At 40.8% G+C, this 26169-nt stretch overlaps 2 protein-coding genes across 12 annotated transcripts in view; both read right to left on the bottom strand.

Annotated features, from left to right (window-relative positions):
• The window catches only part of PLXDC2 (plexin domain containing 2), a 417308-nt gene extending 400894 nt beyond the window's left edge, over positions 1–16414 (bottom strand). The window contains exons 1-2 of one of the 3 annotated variants that reach the window (XM_079915193.1): positions 13152–16414; positions 12042–12812 (exon numbers count right to left, since the gene is read on the bottom strand). In XM_079915193.1, the coding sequence (XP_079771319.1) occupies positions 12042–12153 (112 nt within the window). In that variant the 5' untranslated portion in view covers positions 12154–12812; positions 13152–16414. Of the gene's footprint in view, positions 1–12041; positions 13015–13151 lie in introns of those variants that run through there. The other 2 variants (XM_079915195.1, XM_079915194.1) reach the window with 2 other exon arrangements.
• The window catches only part of MALRD1 (MAM and LDL receptor class A domain containing 1), a gene marked incomplete at its 5' end in the record, with an annotated part of 1062652 nt that overhangs the window by 156858 nt on the left and 879625 nt on the right, over positions 1–26169 (bottom strand). The gene's annotated exons all lie outside the window — the stretch shown is intronic.

The following is a 26169-nucleotide window of genomic DNA, read 5'->3' as shown; positions in this document are numbered from 1 at the left end:
TGCGCTCACAGAGTTTACAATCTAGTAGGAGAAATAGTCCTCAATCAAATAATTATTCACATAAAAATATAATTGAAAACTGTGACAATATAATTGAAAACAAGACTCTTTCAGTGGCAAGTAATACATCTCAACTAAAAACAGTAATTTTCTGCTTTATGCTATCAGAAAGTCTAAGACTATCTGTAGATGGCTTTAAATGTATATCTTCCCAACGCAGCAACCCCCAGAATAATTTTTTTAAAAAGACCCTCTCTCTTCTAGAATGTGTAGATAACATTTAGGCAAGAATTAATTGGCCTGAGGTCCAAGATGAAAGGTTATTATGAGTATCCACCTTTGGGACACATGCTGAACTGTCTGGAGAAGCATGACATTATGATAAAAGGCCCAGGTGAACAACATAGAGTCAGACAGATGACATTCCTAAATGACGGTGAGGTGCTGTTTCTAAAAGACTGAACATTCCCAAATAATGAGAAGGTACTGTTACCAGAAGAAGGGGGTAAGAGATACTGAGCAGATGACACTATTAGATGTTCACTCCATAAAATTAATGTGGAATATAGGAAGAGCTTGGGAGAGTGTTTCTAGAGAAGCAATAAATAAAAAGGCAAGGTGAGAAAAATGTGCTTGGAGAGCAACAAATACAAGTCGTTGAGTATATGAAAAATTCTGACTAAAACTTCAGCAAGTAGGTCATGTTCAAGACCTCAGAAAGACTTAGCTCACATCAATGGGTTAACTCACATTCTGGGTACAGATTAATGACCTGACAAAAGCTATGATGTATGCAGTATTAAGAGACATTTAAGACTCTTTCGCTGAAAAAATGTTTCAAAGGCCGCCCAGTGGTTTGTATCTGGAACTCTTGTAAGTATCTAATTTCAGGGAACATTTCCCAGTTTGCATCTTTAGCTTTGAAATACCTGGAAAGCTGTTCATGCAAATTTCATAGTTCAGTCTCTAATTTCTATTTCATTCATTGTTTATCCATACATCTTTTTTGTAACTATGGAATTCTCTCCAAGGAAACAAATGAATGTATTTTAATACTTTACCAGACAATTCAAGTTTTTGGATTATAAATCATTAAAGTATCCCTTTCTCTGTCCTTCCCAGCTTACTGTGTGACTTGATCATTCTTAAACCACCATTTGTAAATGAATTCTCAGTTCTTCACAAACGCATGTGACAAATTCCCTTACTCTGAAGTCACTCAGTCTCTGGTTTCTCTACACATTTTAATCATGGGCATTTAAATCTCAGGTATCATGTTACAGAAATTATGACTGAGAAATTCTGCCCAAAGAAATATGTAGAAATAAGGTACAAACAAAACTCTTTGCCTGAGTGATAAATCTGAACACACGTAGTACCATCATACCAAGTGGAACACTGACCAGATTCCTCCATTCTACGAATTTTCAAAGAGGGCTCCCTGTATTTGGAGCTAGTGATGCAGTGGTGATCAGTCCCATACAGCCTATTGTCCTGGGCAGCTCACAGTCCAGTGCAGGCAGGGCTGTTACACCACTGACGGTAAGTGACAGGATGAAGAGGTGTAGAGTGCACTTTGGCAAGGTACTCATCTCAGACGTGGACCTGGCAGAGAAACACTGAGAAATGATTCAATAATGCTGAAAATCAAGATGAAGCTGAGACCTGAAGGACAAATAGCCAAGAAGAGGAGGAAAGGGTGCTCCAAGAGGAGGGAATGGCAGGTGCAGTTTCTTGGGGAAAGAGAGTATGGGAAACTTGGGAGAGTATAATGGAGGAAGTGATGCATTTGAACCTGGACAGGTAAGCCAGGACCAGGTTACTGAGGGCTTTGACCTCTAGGGCGAGACCCTTAGGAAGACAGGAAGGTATTTTCAGCAGAGGAGTGACACAGATCTTCATTTCAGAAAGATCTTTCAGGCCATGGAATGAAGAAGGGATTCCAGCAGGACTATGTTGGAGGGAAGGTGGGAAGCTGTTGAAATGAACTAGGCTAGAAATGATGGTGCCTGCCAGAGCGAGGATAAGGGAACTGGGGATACAGAAAGGCAGTCTCAAGTCAGACATCAGGTCTTGGTTTCAGAAAAATCAGCTTCTTATTGGCTGTGCCTATTTTACAAACGGCTCTTCTAAAAACAGCTTGACAAAACTGAGATTGCACAAATCTGGCTTCCTGCGGAAAGCTGTTTTGCAATGTCCAGACAATGAGACTATCATCTGCAAATGACTTTGAATCATGCTTGTTTTTAAAAATATCTGAAATGAACACAGATGTTAAAAAAGATAACGAAGGTTAAATAACAAAGAAATGAAACAGCCTGCCTGGCTTGTCCATTTACTCCTGGTTAAAAACTATCCAAATCAGTATGCATGAGTTCAGAACAATGGCCACTTATAAACTGTGCTGAGACAGAGATGAAGTTAGGAATTTCAAATCAAGCAAATTATAAACCTTTAATTTATAAATGCCTACAGTCTAAAGAAAATCATAAATCTATTACCTTTAAATGGTAGCAATTTGTAAAGTGTACTCTCGTTCAATGTAGATCGGCCATGGAATTGATATTAATTAGCTAAAGAGCAAACACGAAGGAGAATCCTAAATCCAGAGGATTTCACCATTCTCGTCAGAGCTGATTCTTATGAAGCAGCAAATTTAAAGTCTTGCTTTATACTGCTATGCTGGTCCAGAGATAGGTTACTAGAATGACCCTGTAAAACTGTCATTTCCATGTTTATTTACCTAGCAACCACCTGTCATTTGTGGTAGTTTCTAAGAAGTTAGGAATTAACATTCTTTTCCTTAGTTGAGTTGTTCATTTTAATTAACCTATCGTTTTCCCCTCGTATTGCCTAAGAAACAATTAGATGTATGGTTAGTATCATGATGTGATCAGGAAAACAGCACTAGCACTCAACATCATTTCAATGAAAAAAGGTCACTTGCCAAAAAACCGCTATTAACAATTTGTTATGAAGCGCAGTGGTACTTGTTCTGGCTTTTAGCTGTTGTAGAAAAGAAATTACATCATCTCCAAGTTGTTTAAAAATTGAAATCTTTACCAAATGACCCTGAGATATAATGTGATTTCAATCAAAAGTTCAACGGAGTTTTTAGCGAAACCTGAAAAGTTTATTCTAAAATAGATACGGAAAAGCAAAGAGCCTTGTAGAACAGCCAAGACACTTCTGAAGATCAAGAAGAAGGAGGACAGCTTTGTCCCACCAGACATAAAGACTTGTTATAAGCTAAAGTAATTAAGACTGTGATATCTGCACAGGGATAATTATCAGGGTCCCACACGCCTTTATCTTTGAAGTACTTTATCTCGGAAGATCTACCAGGGCTTATCCCAGGTTTTATATTTTAAAGCAGAACGTTCACAGCCCCAATAACCCATGAATTCTACCTCTAAATAGAAGTCCCACATATGAACATGAAGAGATGCATGCAAGGATATTTACAGCACCAATGTTCAAAACGGCACTGACAGGCGAGGGAAATGAAGAGGTACAAACTTCCAGTTAACAAAATGAATGGGTCACAGGGATGAAATGTACAGTTTGGGGAATATAGTCAATAATAATGTAACATCTTTGTATGGTGACAAAGGTGGTTAAAAGGTACAAATTCCAGTTGTAAGATAAATAAGTAGTAGGGATGTAATATACAACATGATAAACGTAATTAACATTACTGTGCATTACATGTGAAAGTTCTTAAGAGAGTAAATCATGAGTTCTCATCACAAGGAAAAAGTTTTTTTCTTTGTCTTTTATTTTGTATCTATATGAGATGATGGATGTTCTCCAAACTTACCGTGGTCATCATTTCATGATGTATGGAAGTCAACTCATTATGCTATACACCTTAAACTTACACTGTGTTGTATATCAATTATATCTCAATAAAATGGGAGTAAAAATAACATGCCACTATTCCATTAAAAAAAAAGTACTGATTTTTTTGTTGATGGAATATTGGATAAACCAATTGTGGAAAAATAACTGGAAGACTGGATAAATCAATTGTGGGATAAATCGACTGGGAAAATTAAGAGCAACACAATTACATGTAATATATGTGTACAAAATAATAAGTGACAATTTAGCCTCAATCAAAATTGTTTCACAACATATTTATAAATATTTTGCAAGTCTTGCCATATTTACAAATATTACTATAATATTCTGATACAGGAAATATTTTTACACATATTTCATATCAAACTAAAAGCTTTCATAAAATCCATTTAATTTGAATAAAAGAATTAAGCATTTAGAAAACTATGCAAAATTTTAAAATTCAAATTATAAAACAGATAAGATATATTATGCAAGATATACAATATCCTATGATGTTATATCAGCATATGAAAATAAAACATTGAGCAACATCTTTATAATACAGCAAGAACACTTTCAGACTAACATGTGAAATGGCATTTTTTTAACCGTACAAGTCAACTTTATTTTTATGGGGCATTCAGAGCCTTCAAATAGGCGTTAAAATATTCTTTAAACTTTTGCCGTGTGACAAAAACTCAAATGACCCTCTCTATTCCCTCTCCAAACAAACAAGAACCAAAGAACAAAAATGCAAATACACAGCAATATGCCTTTTAGTTCAATGCTTGTTTCTTGGAATACAGAAAATTGTAAATAATTGAAACTAAAATAGATTCAAAATATGTAGATTACCAATTAGTGACATAAAGTTAGGACAAGTTGATTGTCTACTAAAAGGACTAAATTACCAAAAAAAAAAAAAAAAGCAATTATAGGTGTATATTCCCAGGAAATATAAATACTAAAAAGTCACAATTAAAATAGCTAATATCAGTCAACTATACTTCACTTAATATAAATAAATAGCTAATATCAGATGATATAATTCTTGAAAGAAGTATGCATATGTAGTCACTAGAGCTAATTTTAAACATAAAACTATAGCCTAGCAAAATAATTGAGAGGTTCTTTTAATCAAAAGTTCAGAACAGGATTCATTTAAATATCAGGAACCCATGTGCACTTAAAATATGAGTTAGTATAGCAAAAATTACTTCATATATACTTTTTCATGAATATTTTGCAATGCAGATTACACTGATGTAATTTCTTCATAGATCCTTTTTCAATGTATTGAAGGAAATGGATAACAAAAGGAGAAGGGGAGGGGGCAACCAAAAGAAGTCAGATACTGCTATGCCGGCAGTAAGGTCAATGGGCTCTTTTAAACAAACAAACAAAAATATACCAATTGAATAATCAGGTTCATGGGGTCAGTGGTAGCTGCAGTCTAAGTTGTATCTTGGAGAGAATTATGCAAATATGTATGTTAATGTATACAGACTTAGCATGAGCTATACCCTAAGTGCACCTACAGGACTACTTTACATCTTGAAAATCATTATTACTTATGAATTCCACATTGCAAAATGATAAATTCTGCCTGTCTTACTTCCCTTTTAGGGTTTAGGGAAATAAATATTTTATTGGGTCCAAATTACAGTTTCAGAGAGAAAAAGTTGGGAGCTACTGCTACAAACAGATACATATAAACACAGAGGATATTATAACTATCTAAAAAACATCATTGCATGTTGAATGCTCCATACTCCAACTGGACCAAAGAACACATTATCCTCATCTAAATAAACCAGGGTGTACCTACCAAGCAGCAAGCTGAGAGAGAATTTATCAGTTTTATGTAGACTTCTCCTACCACTGAACACTCCAATATGTAGAAAATGTAGAAAACTGAATATGTAGAAAATGTAGAATATGTAGAAAATTGGCTTTTAAATATTCTGATTCTTATGCAGTTTATCTGCAGGGCAAATTCTCATTAGTCTCTCTATATAGTCTCATAGCCTCAATCAACTAAGCAGGATGAGACCTTGAGTAATATGTATTCTAGGGAAATTTTCCAGTTAATGAGTGAAAAATAATAGGTGGAGGAAGAGAGGGGAACTAAGTCATAAGATTCCAGAAAAGTAAAATGAAGTCATTCTGCATCCCTGCCTCTATGACCCTCTCTTGACAAAATCACTGGCCACTTTCTACTATAACGCCTGAGGCAGGAACAGTGAGGACAGCTGATTTTAATTTGGAAGGGAAAGGAGAGTTACTATTGCTTAGATGTGTTTGGCTGGCCTCTGGAGGAAGGGATTACAAGTCTGTATTTCAAGGAAGGTCACACCGTTTCTGACCCCATGTTCAGATCTACAGTTTTTAACAGGCTCCTGACAAGACCTCTAATTCTATTTAAATACTCATATCTGTACCATCAATCCATATCTTACCACCTTTTTAATTAAAGAAGGCAAGATAAAAACAAGCCAAAGAAAAAATATGCAATGGGTTCAAAGTCTGGTTACAATACAATGTAGAATACTTTATATTCTATTCTCTCCTCAGATATTATTCTGTTCATTTGGCCAGGCAATATATGACACAATAAATTGTGGGAGGAACTGTCTTAGTAAAAGCATTACTACTTAGTCTGTCATTCTGCAGCAACTTCCTCAGTTGAACAGAATCATTGTCTGGAGGATAGTGAGGGAAGACATCCTGTGTGAACCTCAGTGACGAAGAAAGACTTCTCAGAGTGGAATACTGGGAAGAGATAAAGCTCTGCAAAATATAAATATGTGCTCAGAATGAAGGCAAAGGACTGGAGTTAGTCAGATTCAAAGAAAGCAGAAAAGCAACTTTGCAATATACAACCTTAGGTATTATGGTGACTGCTTTTTATTTACTTATTTCCCATCTCTACAACAAATACAAGATTTTAAGGGAGAAAAGCTGGACAAAGCTAAATGAGAGTAGGAGAGATAAGATGAAGACCCAGGTAAACCAGTACAAAAAATGCAGGCCAGAAGGTTTATATACTTGTTGGATGTGGGCTTTCAAAAAACCACATTTTTTAAAAGCAATGTTTCTCGTCACTATTTATAATGTCCAGAAGATGCAAACAAACCAGTGCAGAAGAAGACCAGCTATATCTGTTATTAAGACACAAGATCTTTCTCTCTGTGTCTGTCTGTCTCTCTCTGTTACTTGGGGAGCAGATACTGTGCAATGCATTGCACCATACCACCTCCCCCGATAACAGCCACCATAACAAGTTTTAGGAGACTATATTTTTAAAGCCACCTTCAGTGCAGGTTAATGGCATGCGGCCTAAGCACAATTCAGTTCAAAAGTAATTTCACAAAGAACTAAACTTATTTAGTAGTGCTCGTCTCCACTGAAAATAGAGCACCACCACTATATATACATATTATGTACACATACACACATATACATATATATACACACACTGTACTTTAAGGTATTAGATTAAGTACTTCTGGTTTCTGAAAATACAGTCAGAAGCCAGAAGTACAGCAGAATGGCGGAATGAACTTTTTGAAAGTTCTATCTATTAACAGAAGGTTTAAGGTAAATATCACCCAGCAGAACCATTATGACAGGCCTCTGGATCCTATTCTCTCATTTCAAACTATTGTTCTCTGAAGCCCACTGTATTTTCATTGCCATCTTACTTATGGAAGAAAGTCATAAATAGAGCAAGAAGTATGAAAGTCTCCCAAGGTGACAGTCTAGTCAACAGTCCAGCTTGCACTGTAATTCCAGTCGGTTCAGTCAGTGCGACAACTATTTATTGCATGCCTGTGTGGTAGATGCCACAGGGGATTCACAAGTGAATGACAGCAGAGCCTGATATGTTCTAAAAGAATATATGAAAAAGAGATGCCGAAATGAGAAGGAAACAAACTCCTACGATACCAAGCAGAGTCCAACCAGTGCCTTAAAAAAGGCCTAGAGTTCTCGGAGGGTTCTGAGACACCTCATCCTTTTGTGAACCGTGTCACTGGAGATAAGTTTGTAAGAAAAAGTAGAAGGTGGATGGGTGGAGATGGGTTAGGGAAGGAAGGGCAGGAGGCGTGGCATGGAGGTGGTGGCGCCTGGTACACACTCTGGGAACATCAAGAAGCCTCATTTGGCTAGACTGTTAAAAACACGCGGGGGAGGGGGAGGTGGGAAGGCAGTCTGAGGCCTCACGGTAATGGCCATGGTGAAGAGACTGTACTGAATGTAGTGGGGAACCAACTCGAGGCTTTAGATCTCATGGTCACAGTTGACCAATTCATTCATCTTCATAAATATACTGTTTCTACAATAGGAGATACCTTTTAGGAAGCAAAAAACTGAAACCAAAACTATTGAAAAGAATCCACAGTATCTACATCTCTGCATGAAAGTATGTGATTCTTGCAGAGGTGAAATCTGTGGGGAGGAAATTAGTATTTTCCATTCCTGTTTTACTCAGGCACATTCTCCTTGATAAGAACCTGCTTCCAAAAATCAAACTTAAGCAATGCACAAATTGTCCTAACTGTAATAATCCCAAATCTCTCTGCAAACAACCATGAATTTCAAACCTTATTTCTGAATTAAGTGTTCTAGATCACAGTTATGTCTCATTCCAAACTTACCCAACCTCAGGCTTCAACTTCTATCTATCCTCTGAAGGAAAGAGACTCTCACATTTTATATTTCAAAAATTTCTGTATGCAGTCAAGAGTCATTGATTTTTAAAAACCTGTGATTTTCTAATAATCTGGCCCATGTCCGTTTTATAGAGATATTTGCTTGAATTAACCCTCTGTCTTAATCTTTTGCTCCAGGTATGTCTGCATATAGTTAGAAATTTTGTACTAGTGACAGTATGTCTCAACAGAGATACTCTTATAGCAAACTCCACAAATTAGTAATATTTCAAACTAAGTTTTTTAACTCTAATGAAAGCAGAAAATAATAGGAAAATATCCAACTAGAAAAACAACTAAATGTAAACGATCTGCTAAAAATATACTTGTTTCCAGAACACGGCAATATTAGAAAGTTTAAAAAGTGAAAATTCCTTGGGGTCCTAAACTATTATTGCTCTCTCTATAGTGGTAACGAACTTCCTTGTTGCATTAAATCACATTTAAGAGCAATAATCAGGCCAAAATATAACTACATATTTTAGGCCTTTTTTCCTGATTTAAATTTTAGAATTCTACAAGATATGACTGCATCTTTCTCCTTTGACATTGTTACTAAACTGTTTTTCAATCAGTTCAGGATATAAAGATGAATGTATAACAATATGGAAATGATTTGAGATTTATAAAATTTAACATTATTCTAAGCTTATTTTTCTCTAAACATTGGTTGAGGTATACTATTTAGTGTGGGCAAATACTTTTCAGATATACATAGAATACATTCAATCCTAAAAGAAAATTCACTATATAATGAACTTTTAATCACAAGAGAGATAATTTTGAAGTATATTCTTGAAAATTCCACAACGTGTTAATAATTGCCAACAGTGATGCGGAAGAGAGTACTTGGGGTTTTCCACTGTACTTATCACACCACACGAATGTATTCAAGGTATAAGTCTACATGTAGGGAGTACTATATAAATATTAAATGAATAAATATTTAATTTCAACGAAAATGGGAAACATAATAAACTCTCATTGTTTTAAATTGCCACTCATTTACGAATGTTAAGTTGAAATATCAAAAAATACTGCACATAGGAAAGAAAATATTGAGGATCACTCATCTCAGGTTTGGGAGAGAATGGGAAGGAAATTAGTGGTTTCTCTGCCCTCTGGTGGCAACAAAGTCAACTGCAGCATTTCTAAAGGAATGCATAAAAAATGTCCTTTATGAAATCAGACTCCCCTGCCCCCAACCCCCGCCAAAATGTCTGTAAAAAAATCCTGATTGCTACATGCCGAATTCCAAGACTGTCGGACTTTTAAAAAATTTCCTGTATTGAACTTTTTAGCTAGACTATTTTACAAAGGAAACTATATTTTTGCTTCCATTTCATTGCTGTATTTTAGGTATTACAGTAGCCTAACCATTTAATTCCAAGATTATTTAATAAAATTAATGCAGACTGATAACCAGGAAAGAAGTTACTTCATTTTGTAATAAATCTCAAAAAATTTGCTGAGAAGTATAAAACTATTCCTTTTTTACTCAATCCTGTAAAGATGTGGGCTTCTAGAGTAGTTTTCCACCAGAAGTACTGGTTTATAATACCTGCAGCTCTATGTTGAACAATTTACGTATTTCATATTCCCCAGATCAAAGGCTTTTAACTATCTGTTCAGTTTTAGAGTGGAGTAAATTTTATCCTCAATTTGAGAACTCAGAATAGTAAACTTATTGTATGTATTGTTCTTTTCTCAGTAACATATTATTCATGAAAAAAGTTCAGGAAAAAAATAAACATTTGCTGACCTTTTATTTTTTTACTGTAAATGCATTATTTACTCCCAGTGCCGAAGAGGTTTTCAAATAAACAACTTGGGGTGCATTTTTGGCACACGCACCTCTCTAACCTCCTTTGGAAAGAAGTAAATTGCTTTCTTTAAGCATTTGTTTATTTCATGAAGATGCCCATGAAAACTACTGTTGCACTTCTTAAAATAAATGTGCAGCTTCCCAGACGAGTAAAAGTCTTTTTGTTTACCAACGAAATGTAGCAGAGAAATACACAGAAGGCATGATCTATTGATATAAATAATACCTAGTCAAGAACAACCTATGTCCATCTATGCAGAACCCATTATATGTGATAAAGACAAATCAACATCCAGGAAACTTGCGTTTTATTCACAGCTTTCAAAGTGTTGTCATCTTGTTGCCCTCCCCCCGTCCCCCAACACACACACACCCTCCAATCATAAATTGGAGCAGAGTCAGAATCTGTGTTTTCTCCATAAGAATTTACACCAGGGGCAGACACAGTGTTTCGGCTGTCTCAGCTCGGTAACATTTCATTCAAGGACTTCCCTTCAAGATTCACCTCACCTGGAATCCCCAGGTGCTCTCCCTAGCCTTCCATGTGCGACTGGCAGGTTTGACATTTGCGGACGCCAGTAGATTTCCTGAGGAGCCACTTACCGTTTCCCCTCCTCAGGATTAAAACAGAACAAAACAAAACCTTGATTAGCCTCATCAGCAAGGTTTTATTTCCTTTTTCTTTTCCCTCTAAGTGTCTTTGCTCATTCACCTCCTCTCGAAGTCTATCCATTTCTTCCCAGGGGGCAGAAATGGGGAGCAGGCGCCCGGTTCACAGTGGGCAGGGTGCGGAAGGCAGCTGGACCTCCGGCTCAGCAGCGCCTCGCCAGGAGGAGCCGGCGCGCCCAGGGCGGCGTCGCCGGCTCCGCGCTCGCCCCGCGGGGCGCGGCTCCGGAGGGACGCGCACCTGGCTGGAACAGCCACCCCTGGGAACGTGCGGGGCCGGGGCTCCGCGTGGGGGCAATATCAGGCCACTCGGAGGTGGCCCTGCACGTTCAGGCCTGTCTGCGAAGCCGGCCGGCGGAGGACAATGGAGCCAGTGGTTGGTCTCCAGAGGGGCGCCCGCCCCACCTCTGCCACCTCCTTCCTTCCTCTGCGTCCCGCCGCACCCACCCCGCCCCACTTCCAGCGCCCGCTCAGCCCCAGACAGCAAGAGGGAGCAGAGGTGGGGATCGCCTGGGGGGAGGAAGGTGCGGCCCCAGGGAATTTTCTCCAGCAGAGGGGAGCTCTGCAATCCCCGGCTGCCACCACGTCCACCCCCTACCGCCCCCTTCGCGCACTCCCTTAGTTTACCCCAGCAGCAGAGAAGGAGGAGGGGCCGGGGAGGACACAGCCCAGGCTGCCAGCTCCTGGGCGAGGTATCAGCGTAAGGTTTGCTCTAACCCCAGAGCCCTCTCTGGGCGCGTCCGGGGAGTCAGTACCACTCCCTGCCAGCCGCTCAGGTGAAGCAAGCGGTAAATCCTTAAGATAACCCCCAGTCCCTACCACCCTACTCATCCAGCCAACATTCTTCTGCCCATTTGAGAAGACCAAGTTTAGTCGAAATGCAATTGCAATAACTTTGCCAAGGGCATAGGTGGGGAGGGAGTGGGTTAACAACGGGGTGCCAGAGAGGTCTTCAGCTGGGCACAAAAGCAAGAAGCGAAAGTGGATCTTACCATTGACTTGGTTTCCAGGCTTCCCTTCAGCGAACTGAAACCGGTCCATTAAAAAGTGGCAAAGTAACACAACTCCTGCAGCAGCCAGGTCGGCCCTCGGGAACCTCGCCATGCCGCTGCCGCGACCTCCCTCCCCTTCCCCGCCAGTACTTCTCCGGCACCCTGTGCCCCGGGGCTCCCTCTGGGAATGGGGACAACGGGGCCGAACGCTGAGGACTGGTCTCGGCGGGATGCAGAGGCCTTTGTAAATTTCTCTGGGACTTCACACCCGGGAGCCGGGAAGAGGAAGAAGGGAGAGCGAGGGGAGCGCAGTCCTCTCCGGACCTCCAGGTCTCTCTTCACAACTTGCCACGACACTCGCAGCCCTCACCCCAGACACACAACAATTGCGGAGACGAAAGGCCACTTGAGCTGGGGCTGGCAAACTCTCCCTTCCGCACAAGCAGCGCCACCCCGGTGCCCGTAGACGGTGACTTCCGAGCCCCCGCGATGCGCTCCACTGGGTTCAAAACAGATCTAATTCCTCAGCCAGCGCGGGTGCCTGTCCAAATCCAAGAGGGCTGTCGGCTCGGAAGGAACTTTCCCCAGTCCTAGGGTGGCCCCCGCGGAAGGTTTGGGTTTGCGGGAAGGGGGTTACTGTGGGATGGCGAAACCCCTCCGACAAGTTTTTCTTCTTTTCTTCGCCCCGACGCTGGGCGCGCGTCCCTGCTCGCAGCCGGAGGGATGAGCAGCCCCAGAGCTGAGCCCCGGGAAGGCTCGGGCTGCAGCAGTCTGAGGTCCGAAGGCAGGAAAAATGTATTGGGGAAAAAAAGAGAGAGAGAGAGGAAGAAGAAAGAAACGGGGAGGGAAAAGTCAGGCTGAAACCTATCGGGAGAGGGTTCCTCCTGGCTAAGGAGGAGGTGGCCCCAAGCCCCGCCGAGCCCCGGAGTTTGGTGGCGGAGGAGGCGCCGCCGCCGCCGCGCTCCCCCGCACTCCAGCTCCACACTTTGGGGAGGGAAGGCAGCTCGCAATTTGCCAGATCTGCCGCTGCATTCCCCCCCCCGCTTCCCTCCCCCTTGCTCCTCCAGGCGTCTCCCACCTTCCTCCCCGAAACCGGCAGCTAGCACCGACCTGTCCAATGGCTGCACTTTCCTCGGGGCTGGCAGAGGAGTCGCCGAGAGATTAAACCCGGGGAGCAAGGCAAGGGGGAGTGAGAGGGCAACTCCGGCCCGGCGTGCCCCCCGGCAGCCGGCGGCCTGGCGCGCCAGGAGAGAAGGCGAGAAAACCAAGCTAGGAGGGGAGCGCCGGACGGCACCTCTGCGCTGCCCGGGCGCCATGCCCGCACCCGGCTCGCACCCCTGGCGGTCGGGCCAGCGGTGCCCGCACCCACCTGGCCCTGGGCCGCCTTCGCGCCCGCCTGCGGGGAATCGCGGCCCAGCGGCCGACCCTGCGGGCGCTCGCCGCCGGTGGGGTCTTCCTGGGCGCTACAGGGTTAATTACAGTTCGCCATTCCCGGGAGGGCGTGTGCGGCGGCGGCTGGGGTGTGAAGAAAGCAAACCTGAGCCCGTATTCGCTTACTGACCCTGCGAAGCCCCTTCGGACCCCCGGCCCGCCGGGCGGGTGGAGGAAGGTGGCGCGCGGCAGCTTGGACCCGCCGCTGCGGCTTTGTAAAGTGTCAGCGGGAGCGAAAGCGAGAGTTTAAGGAAACAGGAGGCCCACTGAATTTCCTACGGGGGCTTTAACAGGCTTTCGCTGGCTGGTTTGTTTTTGTTTTTTCAGCTCGCGGAAGTGCTTCAGCGTTAACCCTTTCCAGCCCTTTCAGTAAGTTTACACCTTATTTCGCAGAGTTAACCTTATTTTAAAGGGGTAAATACAAAGAAAGGAAGGAAAACAGCATATTGGTTAAAAAAGTACAGCTTCTAGCACCAGACTGGGCTAGAATTCCACCTCCCCCACGAAACAGCTATATGGCTTTGAGCAATATTCTCATTAGTGCCTCAGTTCCCCATCCATCAGGGGAGAATTGTAGTTATGCCCTTATAAGGTTGTTGTATTGGATTAAATGAGTTAACACTGAATAATTAAAGAATTGAGAACAGTGCCTGGCAGGAAGTACATGACTTTATGCTTCTTAAATTAAAGAGAAGAGAGGGAAAGGGAGAGGGTGTCCTAAATCCATTGGAGAATCTGCTTCAGTGTTCTAAGAGCAAAAGGTCCTGTTAGTCTATTCTTGTCCAGTCTTTTCCATGCTCTAAAAAATTTATGGGTGCCATCAATACCACCTTAACTTTGTCTCAATACCCACTGGAAGTGGGTCCAGATAATCAAACTACTCTTGCCAGTTTGATGCCGAAAGAATGCCTTTCTCATGGTTCCTTAGCTGGTGAGCAGAAGAGAAACAGGAAGTGTAGCATGTTTTCCTCAATCCAGTACTCAATTTGCTATTTATTTTGGAATATATAAACTCGTCATGGATACACACTTTTTAATGCTACTTCCTCTCTCCTGAGCTTTTCCCCAACCAGTTGATTTCTCCCTCCTCACCTTACTTAGAAAACCTGGTTCTTTTACTTATGCTCAACCAAGAGTTAAGTTCTATGTAACATTACATCCAAAGTTGAGTACCTGAGACACTTATCTATTTAACAGTAAGTTGGAAAAATGAATCTTCCTATCAAAATCTTATTGTGATTTAATTAACGTCGATTTTTTTTGTCTGTGTCCCTACTGACCTCACTTACTTCACGAATCCTTGCAGAAAGCTTCCTAAAACGTTCAGTACAGCTCCATTTCCCATTTATATGCAAAATTATGGGGACCCGGGAGGAGCCATTTCAAGAAAGCATCTCTTCTTTGGTCTGGAATATGTACCTCCCCTTTCACAGTAGAAAAACGGGTGTTTCCCGTTTCTCTGAGAAGAAACAAGTCCCTGCCTCTCCCTGGTATCATTTTCTTTCTCTTTTCCTTTATTATTATGTGTGCAAATTAGCAGTGTTTATTTTCTTGTTTGTTGTCAGCAATGCTTTGCCCTCCTGATTGAAGCTTTATACCTCAAGTGGAAATTTGATGCCAAAAATTGAAAGGGAGTCAAGTGGTAATTCAGAGTAAGTCTGAAGAGGCTTTTATGTATTTTGTCTCTCTCACTGGTCCTGTTTCATTTTACTCATATCTTAATCTTATTCTGAAGAGCTGTCCACATAGAAAATACTTTAGTATGGGAGAAGATGCAGGTAAGCAAGAATCAATCATGCACGATGATTTAGTGCTCAGAACTAAGTAAGAAAGAACAAAATAAAGTTAGGCTTTGGTACATTGCCTTAAATGTCAGCCAGTAATTGTAAAAAAAAATGATTTTTCCTTTACATTATAGCAAGTAACAACTAAAATGTATGTAGGATGGTATGTTCAGAGTGAAATGGAAGGTTCATTACTCATATAAAATCCTGGCTAATTAAAAGTAGTATACTTTGTGGCCTATATGATCTAAGTTTGCCATATATGTTTCACCACAGAATAATCTATTTCACTTTCATGGAGAGAAATTAAGATATCTCTGTGGAAAAAGTTTCATCTTCCATCTGACTAAAGAGAAGAGTTATAATGAGTGAGCTTTGTTTCTATTTACTATAGTTGTAAGAACTGAATCGCTGGGGGCTTTTTGTTTGTTTTTTACTCACTGGCTTAATTTTAGCTAACCTCTCGAGGAACAAATGAATCAGGAATCACAAAGGAGCAGCACTTGAGTTCCTTGTCCATGACAAAGGTCTGGAATTCACTGAACACCCTCCTTTACTATCTTAAGATTGTATATCAGAATCATTTTCACCAACAGAGAACTTTGGGCTGCCATTAGCACCTGAGCTAAAGTCTGCACAGATTTCAAACCTGTTCGCAACCCCTTATCTACACCAACCTTCAAAGGCATTTCTACCCATTCCAAGGGCAATACTACCTGCATAAAGGTAATTACAATTACCCACCTCATCCCACCTCCAACTCTATCATCTCTCCCAAATTGAAACTTGGCTAACAGGATACTCAAGAAACCATCATGCTCATTTTGAAAAAACAGAGATGTAATACAGGCTGTGGAGTACTTAGTATTTACTGTAATCTACTATTATTTTAGGAAATAGTTTTTGTCCATTTTAATAGAATTTGTTAAAACTTTCTATAATTGCTGTCAAGTAAAGGGAAATTGCTAGTAGTGGACTGCTTTTATTCAGTCCTAATCTAATATTATGACCTTTTCCTCTAGGTCTAAGGCATTTCCTCTTCCTCATTTAATAGGGCTATTTTTTTTTTACCTCTGGTACTCAATTACAAGACTCATTCCTTCATCTTGGCTGACTTCTGCTTTCAGAATCAACCAAGATTTCATTATACTATTGATGGATATTTCAGCCTTTTGCTCTTTCATAATCCTAAGTAAAAATTTTATGAATAGAGTGTTTTGAATGAAATAAGCATTAAAAAAATTACATAACAGCTAATATCACTCTGTTTACAGGGACATTTAGCATGCAAGAATACTTAATGCCTTTTATCCTCATATCAATAGTACATTTACTATTTAGATGAAATTAAAATATAATTATATTTGCCTCTTTCCTAATGAAATAACATATTGCATTAAAATAGCATACATGTTGATACTGTCTTCTTTCTGAATCTTAATAAGCTAAAGTTTTTTTGACCGGTAAATAGCAAAGTACAAAAAATGTGCAGCTCAAAATAGTAAAAACAACGTCTGAACATGGAACTGTACACTCCTGTATGATCAGGCCGCTCAGTACGGCTCTTCTCTTGCTCTTTGTACATCCCCGCTCAACCAGTCCCTGCTTCACCTACTCGGGTGAACAGTACTTGCCCCCCTGCCGCAGCTAGTGATTGTTCTAATCCTTTGGCTCCACCTGCTATTTTATTAAAGGGAAACACCTGCCCTCATGATGGTTGTTAACCTGAGGGGCTGTGAGGGACACGCCCCAGCTGGTTTCCCTGGTAACTGATGAGCCAATCGGACATCAATTCCCCCTATAAAAGGAAGCCTCCTTCTTCCCCGAGCAGTAAAGATGGCTGCTGTGACGTGTCTGCTGTGCGTGTGGGGCATTGCACCAGGACCCTCTATTTCAGACAGGTAAGATCCCCTATCCAATATTACTGATCTCTGTCACTGTCTCAAGGCTCTTTCTTCAGTGTCCAGGCTGTGCAACTACAATACAAGGCTTGCAGGCCTGCAGAGTGCAGCACAACAGTTGGTGAGCAACTCAGGGCACCAGGGAAACTCCCATGAGCACTGAGATGTTGGGAAATAAGAACAGGGAATGGACACTTGTGGAGTTAGTCCTGGGGTGGCTGTCCACTAGCATGTGGGGCCCCAAAGTTGTGAGAGGTAATTCCGAGGTGGCCATCCACTAGTGTGGGCGTGTGTGGCAGCTGTCTACCATGAGAGATATCTTTCTCTTCCATTTATGTTGATAATAGCCTGTTAACCTCAGAGTCTCTTTCAAGTTTAAGAGTAGCAGCCCCGTGCTCGTGGTTCATCTTGGCTGCACAGGGATGGCTGGTGAATACAGACAACACAAGGACCTGGATTATCTACAAAATACAGGCATACCCCTGACCCACCGCCCCTAAACAATTACAGACACAGGTTTTAGGAATAATAATTCAGGAACAGACTTGTAAATTAGACATGGCCAGTTACCCAGGTTTGGCTGGGGCCTGTGACAATGGCAAAATGATAAGACTAACCTATTTTGGTCATAGCTATGGCCACGATCAGAGCAATGATACAGTGTGAGCGAACAGCTATATGCAGTCTACAATGCATTACAACAGGTGGAAAACATTATAAAAGGCCTACGTAAGTCATCGAGCAATGCAAAAACCCACTATTCAGGGTCTAGGAGAGCTGTGCATGACATACAGGACTCCCATCGACATTGATAGTCACCAAGAACCCACTTTACCCACCGAAAAGTTCAGGAATGGGCCTCTAAAAATGACATATGCTGGCATTTCCACCTGCCCTACAACTCCACTGCTGCTGGGCTAACTGAAAGGATGAAAGGACTAAACAATTGAGATGTGAAATCTATAACCAAACATCCCAGGAGCAATCATCCCAGTGCCTATGCCACGTTAGTCCAGAAACAACTGGTCAACACCATTCGAGTTCAACTGGTGACCACCAAAGGACCGCTGCCAATTACAGGTCAGGACAATGACTCACTTTTGCCCTTGCCACAGAATCTACCCCCCGAGAAACACATTATAAAATGGCCCTGGGACTGGCAAGTAAGTCCTCAGTAGTTTGGATTTGCCGCCCTGTGTGGGGAATAGAATTAGGGACTTATAGATCTCACCTGTCTTCTACCCGGCCCCGCCTAAGACTACTAAGGTAATTAATCCGGGCCCCATAATGCAGAAAAGCACCATTATTTTAACCTGTGGTCTGTTACTCCGCCTCTCCAGTATTTGACATCAACTGTGCAAACTGGGTGTGGACAGGTGGTGTGGCACTGTAGGCCACGACAAAAACCACAGGTAGGTACGGTATTATCTCAGAATGCTGTTACTGCTTGTATTTTGCTTAATGGTCATGATCCCTGTATTGTGCCTGTTAAATACCTTACATTTCATCTCTCATCTAAGTGGAGGGAATCTGTTCGTGGGCTAGGTAACAACGATGGCCTCACTGCCAAATGAATTTGATTGCAGGGTCTATGGCAACATGCCGTTGTCGTCCTCCTGTGGACGTCCATGAAAAATTGAGCCAGTAAGTGACTGGCTCCAAAGTTTGCCCACCGCTTAGACTCTGTCTGTGTTGTCTCTGTGGTATTTGGTTGCAGTGCACCTCTACACACCTGACCTAGGTATACTGTGGAAGGGGGTGGACCAAGACGGTAAAGGTGGTGTGGGGTATGTAGGGTGGAGTGCATGCTCAAGCCACTCAAGATGGCTGTTCTCTTGCTTTTTCTCCATCCCCCTCGTCGACCAGTCCCTACTTCACCTACACTCTACTTACACGAACTTGCTTGCCCTCTCCCCCAGCTAGTGATTGTTCTAATCCTTAGGCCAGAACGGCTCCGCCTGCTCGTTTATTAAAGAGAAACATCTGCCCTTGTGACGCTCATTAACCTGAGGGGCCGTAAAGGACATGCCCAGGCTGCTGGTTTCCCTGGTAACTGATGAACAAACCTGACGTCAATTCCCCCTATAAATGGTAGCCTCCTCCTTCCCTGAATAGTGAAGATGGCTGCCCTTTCCTGTCTGCTGTACACGGTGGGGAATTGCTCCAGGACCCTTTGTTTCAGACGTGCAAGATCCCCTATCCAATATCGTTCTCTGTTGCCATTTTCAGGCTCGCTCTTCAGTCTCGGGGCTGGGCAACTACAAGGTGTACAGGCCTGCAGGGTGCAGCCTAGCAACACCTGAAAAGGGTAAGGGCATTACCTGACATTTCTTTTCATGTAGCAACAATGTATCCTACAAACATAGACCTTATTCCTCAATTATACTCAAAGATAAATTCAACTCCTGCATTTTGCTAAAAAGGAAAATAGGCAAGTACTCAGCAAGCACTTAGTGAATTAATAAATGAAATGTATTAAGGAATATGCTGCACAATACCTAATATGAAACACTCAGAAAAGTTCTGAAAATGCTGGTTGCTGTGGACATTGTCAACCGAGATTTTTCTGAACTGATGAAAAATGTCTGCACTGGGCTTCCCCGGTGGCGCAGTGGTTGAGAGTCCGCCTGCCGATGCAGGGGACACGGGTTCGTGCCCCGGTCCGGGAAGATCCCACATGCCGCGGAGCGGCTGGGCCCGTGAGCCGTGGCTGCTGGGCCTGCGCGTCCGGAGCCTGTGCTCCGCAACAGGAGAGGCCACAGCAGTGAGAGGCCCGCGTACCGCAAAAAAAAAAAAAAAAAAAAAAAAGTCTGAACCACAGGAAATACGTTTCACAGAAGCTGTGCTTCTGCGGAGCCCCTAGTGGAGGCTATTATTCCTAGCACAGATCATGGGCCTTGTGTTAACTGCTGAAGTGCTCTGCACCACATGTCACCACATGACTAATATTCAACCCTGATGGCTTCTACTGCATTACCTTCCCTCACCTTGCATTCATCTTTTCTTTTTCTCTAGGTTTCCTCTTCTTCATCTTCACCATATGAATTTTTTTATTGATATATAATTGACATAGCCCTAGACTCACTTGTTTAAAGCTTACAATTCAGTGGATTTTAGTATACTCATAGGACCATCTAATTCCAGAACCATTTTCATCACCCCAAAAATCCTCACACCCGTTAGCAGTTACTCCCCATTCCCCTCCCCCGCAGACTCTGGCAACCACTGATCTACTTTGTCTCTATGGATTTGCCTGTTCTGGATCCCTCACATGAAAAGAATCATATGACATGTGACTTTGGGTCTGACTTCTTTCATTTACCATGTTTTCAAGGTTCATCCATGCTGTAGCATGTATCAGTACTGTATTCCTTTTTATTGCCGAATAATATTCCATTGAATGGATATATACTACATTTTATATATTCAGCAGTTGGTGGACATTTGAGTTGTTCCCACATTGGGGCTATTATGAATAATGATGCTATGAACATCATGTACAACTTGCACAATATATGTGGATACGTGGATGATACAGTGACTCTATTTAACTCTGAGGAAATGACAAACTGCCTTCCATAATGGCTACACCTTTTTTGCATTCTTGTTAATGTATGAGGGGCCCAATTTCTTCTCATCTTCACTGACATTTGTTATTTCCCATTTAAAAAAATTATAGCTATCCTGGTTGGTGTGAAGTGGTATCACATTGTGGTTTTGATTTATATTTCCCTCCTGACTATTGATATTGAACATCTTTTCAGGTGCTTACTGGGCATTTGTGTATCTTCTCTGGAGAACTGCCTATCCAAACCCTTTGCTCCCTTTTTTTTTTTTTTTTTTTTTTTTTTTGCGGTACGCGGGCCTCTCACTGTTGTGGCCTCTCCCATTGCGGAGCACAGGCTCCGGACGGGCAGGCTCAGCAGCCATGGCTCACAGGCCCAGCCGCTCCGCGGCATGTGGGATCTTCCCGGACCGGGGCACAAACCCGTGTCCCCTGCATCGGCAGGTGGACTCTCAACCACTGTGCCACCAGGGAAGCCCCCTTTGCTCCTTTTTAACTGGGTTGTTTTTTTCATTATTGAGATGTAAATGTTCATATATTCTGAACACTAGCTCTTGTCAGATATATGAATTGCAAACATTTTCTGCCATTGTATGCATTGCCTTTTTACTTTCTTGGTAGTCTTTTCATGCACATCTTTTAAAAATTCTGATTAAATACAATTTAAATATATTTCTTTGTTTCTGCTTTAGGTACCATATATAAGAAACCCGTGCCTAATTTAAGGTCACAAAGATTTACACCCCTGTTTTCTTCTAAGAGTTTTATAGTTTTAGCTCTTAATTTTTTTTTAGGTTTCCAATTCATCTTGTTTAAATATTTGTATTCAGTGTGAGGAAGGGGACCAAAATTATTCTTTTGTATGTGGATATAGAGTTGTCTCAGCCATTGTGGACAAAATTATTTTCTCACTGAATGAACTTCGCATCATTGTTGAAAATCAAGGCCATAGACTGGTTTATATCTGGACTCTTAATTCTATCACATTGATCTATATGTGTATCCTAGTGCCAGTAGCAAGCTATTTTGGTTACTGGGCAAAAATAGTAGTTGGAATTTTGACAGGGATTAAATTTACTCTGTAGATTAACTTGGAGACTTCTGCCATCTTAATAAGAAATCTTGAAAACCTTGCAGTCCATTTAAATGCAATGTCTTTCCATTTATCTAGGTCTTTAATTTCTTTCAAAATGGTAGTTTTCACTGTACTGTCCTTGTACTACTTTTGTTACATATATTCCTAAGTGTTTTTTATGCTATTATAAGTGGAATTTTAAAATTTCATTTCTGAATTGTTCATGGCTAGCATATTAATTTGCTGTGGCTGCCAAAACAATATCACGTGCTGAGTAGCTTAAACATAAATTTTCTTAGTTTTGGAAACTGATCAAAGTGTCAGCAGGTTTGGTTTCTTCTGAGGCCTCTCTCCTTGGTTTGCGTATAGCTACCTTCTCTAAGTGTCCTCACATAATCTTGACTCTCTGTGAGTGCATCCCTGACGTCTCTCTTTATGTCCAAATTTTCTCTTATTAAGGACACCAGTCAGATTGGATTAGTGCCTACACTAACAGCCTCACTTTAATATATCCTCTTTAAAGAACTGATCTCCAAATAACAGTAACATTCTGAGGTACTATTTATTAGGGCTTCAACATATGAATTTGGAGGGCATACAATTCAGACAGTAACAACTGGTATAGAGAAACACAAATGATTTTTTGCTTATTAGTCATGTATTCTGCAACCTTACTGAACTCATTAATTCTAATAGGTTCTTAATATGTATGGGTTCTATAGTTTTCTATATGTAAGATCATGTTATCTGCAAATATAGTTCAACATCTTTATTTTGAATATGACTGGCCTTTTTTTTTTTTTTTTGCCTGATTACCCTGACTAGAACCTCCAGTACAATGTTGAATAGAAGTGTTGAGAGTGGATGTCTTGTCTTGTTCTTAGAGGGAAAGCTTTAGTTCTTTCATCATTAAGTGTAATGTTAGTTGTCAGTTTATCATTGATGCCCTTTATCAGGTTGAGCAAGGTACCTTCTGTTCCTGGATTGAGTGTTTTTTTATCATGAAGGGATGTTGGGTCAAATTCCTTTTTCTACATCTACCAATATGAGTGTGCATTTGTTCCCTTTATTCTATTGGTATAGTATATTGATGAACAAACCTTGCGGTCATGATATAAATTCCACTTGGTAATGGGATATACTCCTTTTACTAAGCTTCTGAATTCAATTTTCTAATATTTTTGGAGCATTATAGCAACCATACTGCTAAGAGATACTGATCTGTATTTCTTGTGATATTGTCTTTTGTCTAATTTTGGTATCGGGATAAAACTAGCCTCATTAAGTTAGGAAGTATTCCCTCTTCTGTTTTTTTTGAACAATTTGAAGAATTCGTATTCTTTAAACATTTGGTAGAACTTGCCAGTGAAGTCATTTGGATCTGGGTTATTCTTTGTGGAAAGCTATCTTGATCACTAATTAGCGATTCATACCACTGTGTTCAGAAAAAGATTTCAATATTTTAAAATTTACTGAGAATTGTTTGGTGAACCCATCTAGTAAATTTTTCAAGTGGTTATTATACTTTTCACCTCCAGAATTTTTATTTGGTTCCTTTTTATAATTTCTATTTCCTAATCGACATTTTCTATTTGAGATGCTATTTCATAATTCATAAAAACTCATTGGGGCAGTTTCCTTTAGCTCTTTTGAACATTACTTAAAACAGCTGATTTAAAGTTTTGTTTTCATCTAGTGAAACACCCTGCACTTCCTCTGATTGTTTCTATTGATTGCTTTTTCCCCATGCGTGGGCTATTCTTTTCTGCTTCTTGGCAAACTTCTTTTTTTGCAAACTGAACATTTCAAATAATGTGACAACTCTGTAACTCAGATGATATCCTCTACCCAGGGTTTGTTGTTGCTGTTTGCTATAGCCACTGCTGTTTGTTTAGTGATTTTCCTGTACTAATGTGAAATCTGTATTCTTTGTCACATGTGGCCGCTTAAGTCTCTACTTGGTTGGCCTCACAGTTGCTGATCAGGTTTCCTTAAAGGACTGGAACTGAATTTTCTGTCTTTGCTGAGGGGCTTGTGTGTATGTTGTATGCTTTCAACGTTCAGCCAGATTAATTTTCACCTCCACTGTAAGTTCCCACTTTCTGCTGACCATGGCCTTATGGTCAGCCAAAGATGAGGCACTGTAGTCTTCTAAGGTCTTTCCCCAGCAGGCACATAGCTCTACACATGCATGTGGCCTTCTAGATTCCCAGCAATATATGTCCGAGTTTTGAAGAGCCACTACAGGCATCTCATTCTTCAGGTTTTCCTTAAGATTTTTGGTTAATCTGTGTTCCCCAATAGTTATCAATCTTCCCAGGCAGCTGCAAAGATAAAGCACTTGACTAATTGTTTTCACTGCAACGTAAGGAAGAAGGCTTTTAGTATAGGGTGTGTTCCAAGTCAGCCTTGAAAGTGGGTCTTCCAGGGACCCTTCAGACAGGTAAAATAATGACCATACTTTGGAAATAAGGCTTTGAAAGAGATGCAGTTCTACTCGCTCACTACTGTAGATGCCATTCTGCACCAGGAATGCAGAATGTTACCTATTACAGCTACAACTGAGCTGGAGAGCAGCATAGGGCTAGAACATGATAAAATGCCCAAAAGCTCACTGTTCTTGAGAGTCAACCATTTTTCTTGCATTAATACTCCTTGGGTTGCTGCAAGCCTTTGTTTAATTTCCAGAATTCTGAAAAGATTTTTCTGCTAATTTTGCCAATTGCTTTTATGGAAGAACAAATGTTCAGAGGTCCTTCCTCTACTATTTTTGCTGACATCCACCCCTGCTTTTTTAAAAACAGTCTGAAAACTTTGGGGATTAGGAGGGTTATAAATCTGAAAGAATTAGAGAATCACAGGAAGAAAAATATGTAAAGTTTAAAATATCTAATTTAATTCTTTGAAAATGTAGAAGAGAACAGTAACATTTGTATACTTTAAGAAGTTTAAGAGACTTACAAAATATACTGGTTCTCTCACTTTTAACACACTTCACTTTTAAAAATTTAACACGTCAGCATAAAATATTCATATATTTAAACTCATTAACCTCATGAAGCTTGCTCCTACCTAAAACAGCTTTGTCATCTACTCCTCAGTGCCCCTTTGTATAATTTTTAACTAACGAGTTATTCACTTTTAATCTTTAAAATAGAAATAAACAACGTACATGGAAGTTGACTTGTTAGGAATCTCAGCATATAATTCGACTGAACCTATTTTCTCACTTGTCTTTTTCTGAAGTTCTTTGTAAACAAATCTGTTTCAACTGATTCATGTCTGTTCAGTCTTAACAAGTAAACAGAAAGAATGTAGTATAATATTCTGCATTTCTTAAAAGTAGAATTTTCCTTAAATGTCTTTATATGCAAATGTTGACTAAAATGAGTCATTAAAATGATCAATTACATTAGATAACAACTATTTTACTGCTAATTGATATTGATCTTAGCCCACTATTTTGTGCTTCTCAACATCCTTTCTAGCTCGATTTCACCGTGTCCCTGAAGTGACACTAAGATCCCAAATGGACTCCCAAATGTTTCAAGGTCTCTAACCTCCTTTTGTAAAAAACTGTGGTATACTGGGCTTCCCTGGTGGTGCAGTGGTTGAGGGTCCACCTGCCGATGCAGGGGACACGGGTTCGTGCCCCGGTCCGGGAAGATCCCACATGCCGCGGAGCGGCTGGGCCCGTGAGCCATGGCCGCTGAGCCTGCGCGACCCGAGCCTGTGCTCCGCAACGGGAGAGGCCACAACAGTGAGAGGCCCGTGTACCGCAAAAAAAAAAACCCAAATGCTGCATGAAATTTAACTTTTACCTGATTTTTTTTTTCATGTTAATATACTGTATGAAAATCTCTATTCACATTAAGATTCATAACACATACCGAAGGTAATATGTCCTTTATGGCACTGATTTTTATGGCACTGGTTGTTTGCAATAAGCATGTTTTGTATCCTGTTAGTCTACTTTTAGCCTTTATTCTAACATAGGCTTCACTGTCACTTGTTTCAGAATTTCCCTGGAAATCTGGCTTGCCCCTTAAGGTCTCCTTTGCCTCCTTAAATATTACTTTTTTTTTCTAACTAGAAATTGTATTTTCATTTCTAGTTTCTTTTTTCTTCTCCCATAAGAAAATACCATATAGTGAATCAACTCTAAACACATTACTGCTAGGAGGAAAAATTAATAACACAGTTACAGATAATGTACTGTTTAAATTTGAGAATAGTTAGTAGGTTACCACAAGTACAACCACCTTTACTAAGGAATGAAGTCCAACCCTCACATGGGATGTGGATGATTAAAATCAACACATACAAGAGGCAGGATTGCTCACGCAGTGTGATGCAAAAGCTTGAGAAGTGA

Source organism: Stenella coeruleoalba (genome assembly GCF_951394435.1).
Source record: "Stenella coeruleoalba genome assembly, chromosome: 2".
In the NCBI taxonomy this organism is placed as follows: Eukaryota; Metazoa; Chordata; class Mammalia; order Artiodactyla; family Delphinidae; genus Stenella; species Stenella coeruleoalba.
This window is presented reverse-complemented; position numbering and strand designations above follow the sequence as displayed.